Source organism: Pelodiscus sinensis, chromosome 1 (assembly GCF_049634645.1).
Source record: "Pelodiscus sinensis isolate JC-2024 chromosome 1, ASM4963464v1, whole genome shotgun sequence".
Taxonomy (NCBI): domain Eukaryota; kingdom Metazoa; phylum Chordata; order Testudines; family Trionychidae; genus Pelodiscus; species Pelodiscus sinensis.
Window position 1 is genome coordinate 104,969,456 of NC_134711.1, and position 14,186 is coordinate 104,983,641.

The 14,186-nt window shown below is 42.1% G+C and overlaps 1 protein-coding gene across 1 annotated transcript in view; it reads left to right on the forward strand.

The window, feature by feature from the left end:
- Window positions 1-12,449, forward strand: part of SYT10 (synaptotagmin 10) — a 68,631-nt gene extending 56,182 nt beyond the window's left edge. Inside the window, exons 5-8 of the mRNA XM_075940230.1 lie at window positions 2,113-2,233; window positions 3,359-3,530; window positions 9,006-9,135; window positions 10,719-12,449. Coding sequence (XP_075796345.1) covers window positions 2,113-2,233; window positions 3,359-3,530; window positions 9,006-9,135; window positions 10,719-10,790 — 495 coding nt within the window. The 3' untranslated portion in view covers window positions 10,791-12,449. The remainder of the gene's footprint in view (window positions 1-2,112; window positions 2,234-3,358; window positions 3,531-9,005; window positions 9,136-10,718) is intronic.
- Window positions 12,450-14,186: the final 1,737 nt, after the last annotated feature.

The following is a 14,186-nucleotide window of genomic DNA, read 5'->3' on the forward strand; positions in this document are numbered from 1 at the left end:
TAATGTGAATGAAGAGTCTCAATCTGGCCCATAATTATCAGCAACATACTGTTCATCACCTTCTACACAGACATTACAGGTTGAACCTCTCTAGTCCAGCACCTTCTGGTCCGGCAACATCCATGTTCCAACATGATTTTAATTAACCGGATTTCCACTCATCATGGGTGTGGCCAAGTTTCCCGAAGTCCCATAAAATTTGTTTACAACCACCAGTCCTGGCTCTCAGGGTTTTGTGCTGATATTTAGCTCTAATTTATCCCTAAATGTCTTCTAAGAACCCAGTAAGCAGTGGAAGTTGGTAATGCTGCTAGACAATATTGACCTCCCATAGTCTGGCAATTTCTTTATTTCCGAAGGTGCCAAAGTAGAAAGGTTCAATCTGTAGTAATATGGCATATTGTGGTAAAATATTTCACATTCTCCTCCATGTGCCTTAACTGTTTCACCATAAATGGCCCAGTAACTTGATATATTTATAAAATAATTAAAATGTATTAAGATTAAGTAGCTACAGCAAATTTCTCAATACACATATGAATACAGGTATTGATGTCGGAGCCAAAACTCTTTGAAATCAGTGGAAAGACCTACTTTGCCTTTAATATTGTATTGAGCCTGTATTTCTTATTATACAGCTTTCTTTTTGTTCATTTTGTTTGTTTTAAAGGTTTAAAAAGTATTCAGGTTTTGTCTTTGGTTTGGTTTATTTTTTTGGTTGTTGTTTTACTGGAGAAAGATACCTGAATAATATCTACTATATCTGCTGTCAAGTATATTTGGTTTGTAAGAAAATTACCATAAATATAGGTGGGAGAAAGGGTCCATAATTCATATATTTTTTATCCTTCAATTCTCAAGCTTGATATTTATGCAACAAGCCACATTATTTCTTTGTTCCATCTCTGGCCATTGTCTCTCTTCTGTATGTAAATAATGTCTCCATGTAATATGATGAGGGAATATAAAGGAAGAAATTTTATTTGGACTTTGTCCATCTTTTCCATTTTTGTACATCAACCTCCTGAAAGGTTGTGTTGTATTCAGGATGGAAAGAGGTGGCATTGGGAATTCTTCTTTGCTCTTTCTTTCCTTCTATCTGACCAATAGAACAACAGAAGAAGGAAATCATAAAGAGCTTCATGCTGATGACTTTTACAAGGGAAATGACATCTGTAAAACAGCAATGGGCAACTTACACTAGTGAGTGGGCTGTATGAGTGTCCCTCCTTCATCTCAGTGGGCTGCGAGACTTTTATAGCCAAGATGATCTTCTGGGATCGGGTAGTTTTGCAAACTATTTGCATAGCGAGAATTTTTGGGGTATGCAGATTGAACCGTAGCAGTGTTTTGATTGGATGCAGAGGGAGCACACAGTTCTTACAGTCAATGTTGTGTGAAATTAGTTCACACCTCACGTCACATGCTCTTGCTTTATGTGTGTCTTATTAGTAGTATCGGTAGGAAAAAACCTGCACTGATGGAAACCAATGGACTCTGGCAACCCTGCACATAGGCAATGGTAAATAAAATGTCTCGTGGGCCATACATAGACCCTTGATGGGTCGCTGCTTGCCCATCACTTCTCTAAATGATCACAAAACTAGGCAAATTTTTCACACCCACACAAATTTCACACATTTGTGCAGCAAGCTTAAATGTATGTGAATATACATGGGCTGATTCTTTACCACCTTACTGACTGGCTGGGACAGTAGAGCTCTGAGTCCCTTCCAGAGCTGATATTATTATCTCTCTATGACTTCTAAGAATCCATGACCTGAAAGGATGCTACATTCAGCATTCCTAGTCCTTCACTCCAAATGCAACAAGTCTCTAGTCTCACCAGCCCAAAACATCAGAGTTCTAAGGTTGCTCGTGAACTAAAGTCATCAGTCTACTACTCAAAAGCCAGTCCCCAAATACTGTTCCATTTCTAATGATTTCTATACCTCACATTTTTAAAAAAAGTTGATTTATAATCTCAGCTAAATGAGATTGGATCATCAGCAAAATAGATTTTTCTGCATTCATTTTTGAATGTTTGTACAACGTTGGATTGTGGAACCATTTGCATTATTCAGGAATTCTAACCACATTTTTCCTTTTCAGGAAAGCATAGATTTGGGTGAAATCATGTTTTCCCTTTGCTACTTACCTACTGCTGGGCGAATGACGCTAACAGTAATCAAATGTAGAAATCTCAAAGCCATGGATGTAACTGGCGCATCAGGTGAGTATGCTTCTTTTCACTTAACAGGGTGGGGTTCTAATTTGAAAAGTGTCTATATACTTCTTAGTCAACAAATATGTATGTTTTGAATATATAGTCATATTTGCTCAGGTTTTTTACTGATTTTTCTTCTTTTTTTTTATTAGCAGTGCAGGGATAACACAGTTCTGAAAGAGTGAAATGGAGATTCTGTTTCATATTTTGCATGGTCAGCCAAATTGTTTGCAAAGTTTCAAATTATTCTGAGCAAAAACAATAGCCATTGAGATCACTCACTGAAGGGATAATGCAGGTGTAAGAGAAGGTATAATTTGGCCATCCCAACATTGATTGTTTTGATGTTGAGTGGGAAAAAAACACTGGTTGGCTGTTAGAATTCAGGCTGAGTTTGCAGGATTGGTTTTTATTTTGTTTTGTTTTAAGATGCAAACTGAAACTTGGTACAAAAAGCACTGCAAGACAAACAAGCAAATCCGTACCAAAGATGCTTTTGAGAATGGAACTGTTCTATAAAAGACATCCTTTTAGTGGAGCATTAAAAACCTCTCTATCCAATCTGTGGGAAAGTTTTGATTTATTTGGCATTAAATTGTACTATGATATTCATCAACAAGGTTTTGGGGTTTGTTTGATTTTTTTAATTAAGTTTTGCTTTGCTTTCTGGAGAGGTAGGGCAATGGAGATTAAGCTAGCATTTTAAGACAATAGCAGAAGTTATTTAAGAAAAAGAAGCATTAAAATGTGTGAGATTTTCAGACACACAATTCCCATTGACTTTCAACAGTAGTTAAGTTCTTACCTGCCCTCAGCACATTTGAAAACCTCCTCCTTTTATTTTTTAATGAATATGGTACCCACATGAAAATTTCAAAAAAACTGGTTAAGGTGGACAGGTCTATATTAGAGCTACTAGCTGAGCGTGATATGGGAGCAGGTCTATCCATTTTGTCTGCTTGCACCATTCTTTTGAATAAACAGGAAACATAAAATTGCAAAAGAGGCAATTGTTTTAGGTCACTAAGACCTATATAACCTATGCTAACCTACTAGGAATTTGCTGCTCTGTTGGCTTTACGTTTCAACTCCATTGAGACCAGTGTGTGAAAATAAATTCCCGTTACTCAGATCCATATGTCAAAGTATCCCTGATGTGTGAGGGGCGAAGACTGAAAAAGCGGAAAACAACCACCAAGAAAAACACACTTAACCCAGTTTATAATGAGGCCATCATCTTCGATATCCCTCCTGAGAATGTGGACCAGGTCAGCCTCTCCATTGCCGTGATGGACTACGATCGGTAAGCACAATTTGTTCTCTGGATATATTCATCTTCAGATGTCTCCCTAATTATTGCAACTGGCTTATTATTTTAGCTGCTTGATATTTTAAGTATATTCATTGTCACTAAAAAACACTTTTGAATTCTCCCTTTTTATTGGGGCCATTAATGACAGCATGAAGCAAATGAAACTTGACTGAAAATTGTCCTGTAAGTGTAACCCGTGTTAAAAAGTGTGAGTCTTTTCTTCCCCTCACCTATGACTAGACCATGTAAGGGTACGTCTACACTACAATGTTAATTCGAACTAACTTAGTTCGAATTAGTTAATTTGAACTAAGCTAATTCGAACTAACGGATCCAGACTAAAAAACTAGTTCGAATTAGCGTTTTGCTAATTCAAACTAGCATGTCCACATTAAGTGGACCCTGAACCAGGCTTAAGGATGGCCGGAAGCAGTGCCGGCAGGGCATCAGAGGAGGACTTAGAGCGTGGAGATGCTGTCTCACGCTAGCCGAGGGCTGTGCTTAAAGGGTCCCAACCCCCACCCCGGACAGACAGTTCTCAGGGGTACCCCGCTTGCAAAGCAGTCCTGGCTTGGATTGCCCGGAGTACCCACACTGGGCACATCACAACACTCGGCCATCAGACTGGCTGCACTTGCCGCAGGCTGCCATCTGGGGAGAGGGGGCAATTGGGGGGCTGCAGGAGAGCTTCCACCCCCAGAAGCCCACAGAGCCAGCCCAGTCCTCCCCATTGGGGGCACGTACCCCATTCCTCCCTCACCTCCTTCCACTTACCCTTCCCTAGCCCCTCTTCTTGATGTACAAAATAAAGGACAATTGTGTTCAAAAATTGAATCTGTCTTTATTGAACAAAACTGGGGGAGACTGGGAAAAGGAGGTGGGAGAGGGGAAGAGAGAGGCTGGGAGAGGGGAGGGCAACTAAAATGATCAGGGGTTGGAAAGAGGTCCCATATGAAGAGAGGCTAAAGAGACTGGGACTTTTCAGCTTAGAAAAGAGGAGACGGAGGAGGGACAGGATAGAGGTCTCTAAAAGCATGAGTGGGGTGGAGAGGGTGCATACAGAAAAGTTCTTCATTAGTTCCCATAAAGAAGGACTAGAGGACACCAAAGGAAAGGAATGGGTAGCAGGCTTCAAACTAGTAACAGAAAGTTGTTCTTCACAAAGCAAAGAGTCAACCTGTGGAACTCCTTGCTGCAGGAGGCTGTGAAGGCTACAACTAGAACAGAGTTTAAAGGGAAGTGAGATCAAGTCATGGAGGTTGGGTCCATGGAGTGGTATTAGCCAGGGGGTAGGAGTGGTGTCCCTGCCCAAGGTTTGTGGAAGGCTAGAGAGGGATGGCACAAGACAAATGGCTTGGTCACTGTCTTCGGTCCATCCCCTCCAGGGTCCCTAGGGTTGGCCGCTGTCGGCAGACAGGCTACTGGGCTAGATGGACCTTTGGTCTGACCCAGGATGGCCATTGTAAGCTCAGGGTCGGGGGTCTCAGTGGACCACCTTGATTTTCATGCACACCTGCTCCTGGATGGCCAGGCTGGCAGCTCTCCCGCCCTAGACGGCCACTTTCCTGTGCCTAGTGCGGAGATCGTGGACAAGGTCCACGATGTCTGCACTAGCCCAGTCGGGTGCCCGCCTCTTGCGGTCCAGGGCAAGCTCCCGGGAGCCGCCAGCCTGGTCCCGGGAAGAGGGGGAGGGCTGGGGGGCATCGGGTGGGTGGCTCGATCCGTGCCAGGTGCAGGGTCTGCTGGCTGGGTGCTGGCAGGCTTGCACCTGGCACGGGCACCGTAGCCAGCCCGTGCCCCTTTAAGGGGTCCGGGGCCAGGAGGGGGGTAGAAGAGTTTCCCTGGTGTTGGCCAGAGTGGCCACCAGGGAAACCTGGGGAGGGCTAGCCTCCCACTAGTTCGAATTAAGGGACTACACACCCCTTAATTCAAACTAGCTAGTTCGAACTAGGCTTAATCCTCGTAAAATGAGGTTTTCCTAGTTTGAACTAAGCGCTCCGTTTGTTCGAATTAAATTCGAACTAACGGAGCACTAGTGTAGCGCCTATGAAAGTTCGAACTAACATCCGTTAGTTCGAACTAACGTTGTAGTGTAGACATACCCTAAGAGACTTATAAGTCTGCAATGATTTCTAGCAAATGAAGTTATTCCTTTAGCTCAAGCAATTGAGAGGATTTAAACACTATGGACCCTGGGCTAAATTCTTGCTGATAATCATGGCAAATCATGACTTTAGGACAATTACTCTGGCCCTGCCTAATTCCTCTCCTCATGTAGAGGAGGGAAATACCCCACAACCACAAAACCCAGTTATATTCCCATACGGGCACAGACAACCCCTCCCATCTTTTCCCAGACTGTTTCCTCGTACAAAGCAGACAACCCCATCTTCATGTCTAAAATAGCCTGGGGGTTGCAAGTTACCTTAGAAATGGATTGACAAAACAGTGCTTGAGCAGTGCCTTCTTCACTCATACCTTCTATTACTCATGAGCGCCAGAGACATTCAATGGTATAAGGGAACAAATCAGCAATAAAAACTGAGTTAATTATGTAGAATTTACAGTGAATTTTCCCCATCCATTAGTTCCTCAGATAGCCTGCTTCACCTTAAGACAGTGGCTGTGAGTGAAAGTCATAGGGAGAGAATGATGCAATGAGTTATACACTTTGACTCATTCTATATCACTCTTCATTGCAAAGATTTTGTCATAGGGGAAGGCAGGTGTCATCATCTGTTTACTGAGGGAAGAAATAAGGAAGAGAGAGGAAGTGAGTTGTCCAGGTCACACATTAGATCCGTGGTCCCCAACACGGTGCCCGCGGACGCCATGGCGCCCGCGGGGGCATTTGCATGCGCCCGCCAGGTGCTCAGGGCTGGCCTGGCCCCGGGCACATGGCGCGGCGTTTGCGGGGAGCATCAGCCCCGGGTGCGTGGCGCTTGCGGGGGGGAGCACCGGCCCCGGGCACGTGGCTATGGGGGGGCCCCAGCCCCGGGCAAGCGACTATGGGGGGGGCCGCCCCCGGGCATGCGGCTATGGGGGGGCGCCCCCGGGCGCGCAAGTGTCCCCACCCCCTGGCGCCCGGCGGGCGAATGGCCACACCCCCTGGCGCCCACAACCACAAAAGGTTGGGGACCACTGCATTAGATCAATGCCAGTCAGAGCTTTTAAGCACTGAGCTGGTGTTAAGCTTTTCCCAGTCATAGTTACACTCCTGAATGCCTTGACAAGAAGCCTTGATCCGCCTTTCACATGTCTTTACCTGAGGTTCTAATTATTATAACAAGTCAACAATGAAAAATATACTTTAAGATTACCAGTTTCTCTTGGATCCTGCATGGACTCTCATTCCTCCAAGTCCCATTTACCATCCCTTTCCCTGTGATTTAAAACAGAACAGTAAAACATGTAACTAACTAGTACATGCCACTCAAAGCCCACAGACTACTATATGTGAGAAATGCATGGATTACCTCACATACCTTCAGAGATCCAGTAACCACCCTGAACACACCAAGAAACTTACCTACAGCCAGCTACTCAGGTGCCACAGAACATGCTCCAAGGAGAAAATCTGTGATGTATACCATAACACACTAAAAATCACCTTTACCATAAGAGAACACTCCACCAGAGAAGCACATCAAATCGTAAGAACATAAGAATATAAGAACAGCCATACCGGGTCAGACCAAAGGTCCATTCAGCCCACTATCCTGTCTTCCAACAGTGGCCAATGCCAGATGCTCCAGAGGGAGTGAACAGAACAGGGAATCATCACATGATCCCTCTCCTGTCATCTATTTTCAGCCTCTGACAAACAGAGGCTAGGGACACCATTCCTACCCATCCTGGCTAATAGCCATTGATGGACCTAACCTCCATGAATTTATCTAGTCCTCTTTTGAACCCCGTTAAATCCTGGTCTTCACAACATCCTCTGGCAAGGAGCTCCACAGGTTGACAGTGCACTGCATGAAGAGAAACTTCCTTTTGTTTGTTTTAAACCTGCTACCTATTAATTTCACTTGGTGAAATTATGACATGGATCATATAAAAATACCCCAAGAAACACCCTCTTCTGACCACAACCCCTAGTTGTCACCTATCACACCATGCAGGGTTTCATAAAACATCTACAACTCATACTCAGTGGAGACCCCATCCTGAAAGAAATATTTCCCAATCCCTCTCTCCTGATCTTCAAACAATCTACCAACACCCCCTAACTCATCACCAAAAGCAAGCAATCCGCATCAGGCTGCACCAACTCAAAGTGGCACCAGACCATGCCAGAACAACAGATGCAAAACCTGCAGACGTATTTCCACTGCTACAAAGACCAGCTTTCCCCACAATGCACCTTTCAAAATCAATGGATACTACACGTGCCTGTTACAACATGTGGTGAACTTAATCCAGTGCACTAAATGCTCCAGTAACAACTATGTGGTGAAACTAGACAATCACTATGTTCCTGAAGGAACTCACATAGCAAAAGGATAAAAGACAAAAAAACACCCTTTCCCCTATGGAGGAAAAGTTTTCACACAGTGATCATTGTATATCCCCCTTCTCAGCCCTCCTCAGAGGAAACCTGCACAACACTTTCAAAAGATGAGCCTGGGAGCTTAAATTCATAACTCTGCTAGACAGTAAAAATTATGGACTAAACAGAGACACTGAATGTATGGCTTATTGCAATAATCCATAACCCACTAACCACATCACCAGCTGCTCTGCTTTCTCCTCACCCTGCCTTCATTTCCTCCCTATGACTGGAGGGGTGTAACCCGGCCACTTTACCTTTAATGGTTCCTTGAAATATGTGTTAACTACTGATGCTAAACAATCTGTTCCACCTGGTATTTAGCTGTGACACTGATTAATTTTCCCCAGACCTGAAAAACAGCTGTCTGCAAGCTAACAAGCTTGTCTCTCAACAGAACCTGATCCCATAAAAGATATTAGCCCACTGCCCTTGTCTCATTAATATCCTAGGACCGACACAGGCATGGCACTTCATACGCAAAATCATGCTCATTTATTTGTATGTTATCCCTGTCTTTGCCTGTTCTTTTCTATTGTAAATAGAGCCCTGCACAACTACAAAATTGCTACCTGCATCCAATCCACAAACATGGTCCATGGATATAAAGCAGATATGTGCAGATTTGCAAGGCTTTGACTGTAATCTTTCCAGGGCAGCGAGGTCTAGCTCTTCAGCTATGATTTTGTAGCTTCTAACAAAATGGTGCCCCAAACCATTCTGGGATTGGTCTGGTGTCTAGGATTTTTAGGTCATCCTCTAACTTATATAATTAATAACAAAAATGTACCCACTTTGGGTATCTTCAACATGATTGTGTGCTAAACTAAGGAAATTGCATTATGGTTCAAAGATATCATTACATTTATTTGCATTTTTTAAAAACCTTTTCTCTGCCTTTCTGTAATCCTCAGAGTAGGACACAATGAGGTGATTGGGGTGTGTAGGACAGGACTTGATGCTGAAGGACTTGGAAGAGATCACTGGAATGAAATGCTGGCTTACCCCCGTAAACCTATTACTCATTGGCATCCATTGGTAGAGGTAAGAAGTAGAGCGTCTCTGTAGCCCACTTGTTGCTACATCTCTCTACATTTAATAACTCATTTCCACGAGCCTCTGAGCATCATGACAGTCATTCAGCTGAATATCACTCCCTGTGTGGAAAGCTTGTGCAAGGTCCTCTACCCCACTTAAATCTTGCATAAGAATTGTATGTGGTGGGGGGAGACACATTATAATGGCCAGGCAGGGATGCCTGCACATACCTTGAATGCTGCAGAAAAGCATCTTGTGCTGCCCTGCAAAAAGCTGCTATGGAAAGCCACTTTGGGTCAGGCTGGGGGTTAGAAATTGACCCTGGACTTCAGGGGTAGATTTCACTTCCTCAGCCCTCCTGCACACATTTGAATAGGACCTGAAGTTTGTTATGTTTGTGGACTGAATTTTCTCTAAATAGCGGACAGTCAAAAGAAATCTATGAATTGGTTCACATCTAAAAAAATGCTTTTATTGCTTGTCAGCTGTTCTTTTAATCAGTGAGGTTCTGATTTAGGTGTTTATGTTTGATTTGAAAATGTCACTTCAGAAGTTGCCTTGCTCTGCTCTCAAGGTTTTGACTTTAAATTCTTAGCAATCTTTTGGGCTACCTATTGTTAATGTTGAGATTACCAAGGGTTGCTTAAAATTACTTGGGAGCGGTAATGGTAAACATTTCAAGGCCAATCATTTTCTTATCTGAATTCATTCGCATTAATAGAGTTATGTGACTAAAATTCTGAGCTGATATTCCTCCCTTGATTATCCTGAGTTCAGGCTACACACAAGTAGCCACGTACAGAGATGCTAAAACAGTCACTTATTTGAACTCTCTAATCCTAATACAGGGGAAATTCTGTGTGTAATTCTGAGAACTTTGAGAAGATCCCCTTCCTTGTCCTAGGGTCACATTCTGCCAGAGGCATAACATCCATTGGAATCATGGCTTTAGGGCTGGGAAGGGTGCAGATTAGGTTCCATTAGGCAGCAGGACATGACTGGAGTCAGGGGAACAAATGTTGTTCACCCTTCAATCAAGCCTTACAGATAAACCAGTTAAGAGCTCATGCAACCTGAGGCAGCACCAACTATCTCATGGCTCCCTCTACTATGGGGGAACCACCCTTAAAGGAGCAGTAGCAGCTGGGGAGTGTCTGCAGGAGCTACCCTTTAAGGGAGTGTGTGAGAGAGAGGAACCTGGAACCAGAAAAGTCCAGAGGTCACTACCCAGAGTTTCCTGGCCTCTTCCTGGATTCTCCAGCCAATATGCCCAGTTTGGAGATAGAACAGCAGCTCAATAGATGGTGAAGTGAAGCATACCCAGATGGAATGATTCCGGAAGGGTCCGGAAGGGGTGTCCCCCCCCCAAAAAAAAGTTTTCTTACCATGGTTACTTCTCCAGGACGATGTCTCCTGAGGCCCAAAATTACTTCAGATTAGATTTTCATTTTCTTAAAGATGTCTTTTTCATTTAGGGATACCATTCAGCTCCTTCTGGAGAGGGTCTTTAGGACTCTCAAATCCTCAGAAATAACCATGATGAACGGAGAGATCTGATGATGATAGTAAAACTAAAACTTTTCTTTCAGTTACCTGGCCAGGCAACCAGTTTTGATAGCCAGGGGTCTTGTTCATCACCAAAACCACCACCTACACCTTAGGGCACGAGAATGGATTCATCACATCCAGTGTCCAAGCTCCATGTCCATCACACCTACATTAACAGAAGGTTTGGCTTCCTCAGATGAACTGTATCCATATTTTTGTATTAAGACAGATTTTCTTCCTGTTCTAAGTCTTATATTACAGTTTATAATCATTTCTTAAGAATGAATTTCACTTGAGCCAAAATAATCCTTCCTGATGCAAAGATATTCTTTTTACTATCTGGAATGCATCTGTCATAAAGGATTGTTTTGATGCAACCTATTTCTCTGCAGATGGAAGGAAATCAGAAAAAAACAAATATTATATATTATTAGCACTTAAAAACAAATGGAGCTTATCATGCTATTCCTTTTAAGATAGCACAAATTGTCACATACAGCACTTACTTTGTAACTTGCCTCTAAATTATAAATTTTGCACTAAATCTTACATGATCATTAAGGAAAACCTTTATAGCTTCTGAGGTACTAGGAAAGACAATGCTAACTCTATGATTGTCTTGAACGTTACTTTGCTCACCTTGGGCCTGTGACAGAGCCCACTGTTAAAGAGTCAATGGAAAGTATTCTACTAAATACATTTGACTTTAGTTCAGGTCATGTGACCCATATCCTATAAATGAATGCATTCAGCTGAACCCCTTAAAACAAACCTACTGATATTATGGAGACAACTATGTGGATTTTATATCCAAGCTATTTTCATTGGCTGTCTTGTTCACATGGAATTGGTTTTGTTCTGTTCTGATATATTCAATAGGACTGACTGAGTGTACTTCTTAGAGTCGGGCTTCCAGTGAAAATTTTTGTGATTATGAATTTGAAATTTGCTTTCTCTTGATATAGTGAGATAGAATCTTAAATGTTACTACTTCGTAGAACATTCCTGCTAGTAAACTCAATTATTAGAATATTCAAGGAAAGAAAATACAAAATGAGCATCAGTTAAAGCTAGTTGGTTAAAAAATTGAATAAATACTAGCACATTACTTTACAGTATTGATTCAAATCTTCATAAAACTCCAGTTTAACTCAGTGACAGAATTTGTACTAAGGTAGGGGGCAGAAAAAGGCTGCAGGATTGGGCTCTGGTCTTCTAAAGGTGAGCTGCAATAGGAAATTAAATTAGTGTTGTTCTTTTTTTTTCTATTATTTGTTCCTTTTTGGCATATAAAGAAAGCCAGAAAGGTTTTAGTTTAAACAAATCCAAAAAGCATTTTAAAATTAGAAATGTATGTCCGGTCTAAGCAGGAGAATTCTGTAATGAGGGAGAACTACCAAATTCTGACATGGTAAGAGTCAAGAGAATGAAAATTAGGGAGTGGAGAATTTTACGGACACTTAAAACAAATCTTTCAGGTTTGGTTGGCTTGGTTAATACTAATTTTATTTAAGTGACTAACATTTTGGATAAATGATTTATTGATAAAAGCCTATCACCTCCAGTTTGTTAATTAAGGTATGATAGCTCCCAGTAAACTTGCTCTCTCAGATGTCTATCATTTCCTCCAGAAAAAAACACAAAAGTCTAGTAAAACCAACCATAAAATAATTACATACATAAACAAACTCCATAACCTTTCAGGCCTTCTTTATATATTATTGAAAATAAAACCAAAAAGGGACCAACCATTGAAAAAAATCTGTGCAAACAACTTTAGAAACTGTTTCCTTCTAGAGGTTTTGTCCTCTTGTCCCATGGTATTTTAACCCTCAAGATTGTATTTTAATAAATATGTATACATACAGCCTTGCAAATTTTACTCATTCACTTGCCTTGGGCAAGTAAGTTTTTTAAATAGGGGATAAACTGTAATTCGTTTTTCATCATCAATCATCATCATGAGATTTTGTGCCTGGGCTAGTAAATATTCATGATAGTTATGCAAGGCTGATTTAGATACATACCTATATATCTGAAGATTCAAAAACTATTTTGAGTATACATTTATCTTAATATAAAGTATTATAGGAAATGGGGGTTTATGCCCCAAAAAGTTACTATTTTGTAATGTGGTACTGTAACAGTTGACTGAATATTCTTTGCACTTTTTTGCATCTAATATCCAAAAAAATCTAACAAGTTCACAATCAAATGTAGCATTAGTGTTCAGTAATGAACATCTTGTTAATAACTGTTTAATCATTTTCTATTACTATCATGTATTGTTTTATTATATGTGGCAAAATATTTAAATGATAACTTTCATGGATTTAAATTATTATCCAAAACCAAAGGAATAATAATCCAGTTTGTGCCCTCTATTTTTTTTTTTAAATTATTAATAATGGCTTCTGTTTCCAAACTTGATTTGCAGGTGCTCTGCCTCTCTGAAAAAACAGGCTGCTTAATTAGGTGCCTACATATAAACTGAAATGCCTAAATTGGGGCATACAACTTGGAAAAACAAGTGTAGATATATATTGTTTTAGCTGGTTTCTCATACCATGCCCTTGTCAGTGATGAGTTTAAGTAATGTAAAACTGTTTATTTTTTAATTGATCCCTTAAATATTGATCCTGCAAAGTTAAGCCTGTGCTTCATTTGCTATGTGAGCAATTCCATTCTTTTCAAAAGAATTGCTTACAAGTTATGTATGTGTGTAACTTCTTGCAGGATTTGAGGCCTTAGACCAGAGGTGGGCAATAATTTGTAATGGGGGACCACGCCAAGATTTTGGTAAGTGGTCAAGGGCTGCACTTCTATGAAGGGGTTGCAGGGTCTGGGTTGATGGTTGGGGTGTAGAAAGGAGCTTGGGATAGAGGACTGGGGTGCAATAGGGAAGGTTGGATCTGAGAGGGAGTTTGAGTGGAGAGGGTTATGAACTGGGTCTGGGGCTTAGAGTGCAGGGTTCAGTAGGGGGTATGAGGATTCTGCCCTGGGGGAGGCGTGTAAGGAGGGAGTGCAGGATCCGGGAGGGAGTTGTGTCTGGGAGGAGGTGGTGAGAGGGGATACAGAGGGTTTAGGTGATGACCTGAGGCAGGAGGGGGTGGTAACCTTGGGGCAGGAAGTTGGGAGAGAAAAAGGGTGGGGTGCCAGAGGCATGCTCTGGCTGGAAGGTGCTTACCTAGGTTGCTCCCAGCCAGCAGCCCTGCAAAAACTTGAGAAAGGCTCCTGCCTGTCTGCTGGGCTGACTGCTCCATGTGGCTTTGGCTCCAGCAGAGGAAGGGAGGAGGGAGGCTTTGCTCACAGCCCCTTCCTCCAGCATCATTTCTCAGATCCTATTGACCAGAAACTAGCCAATGGGAGCTGAGGGATTTTGCTAGAGGGTAGGGGCAGCGTGTGAAGCCTCCCAGTCCCTCCCCAGCATCCAGAGCAATTAGCACCTAGTTTTTAAAGTGACGTGAGCTACGGTGTAGTAAGGATACTAGCAAGGCGGTTGTGGGCTT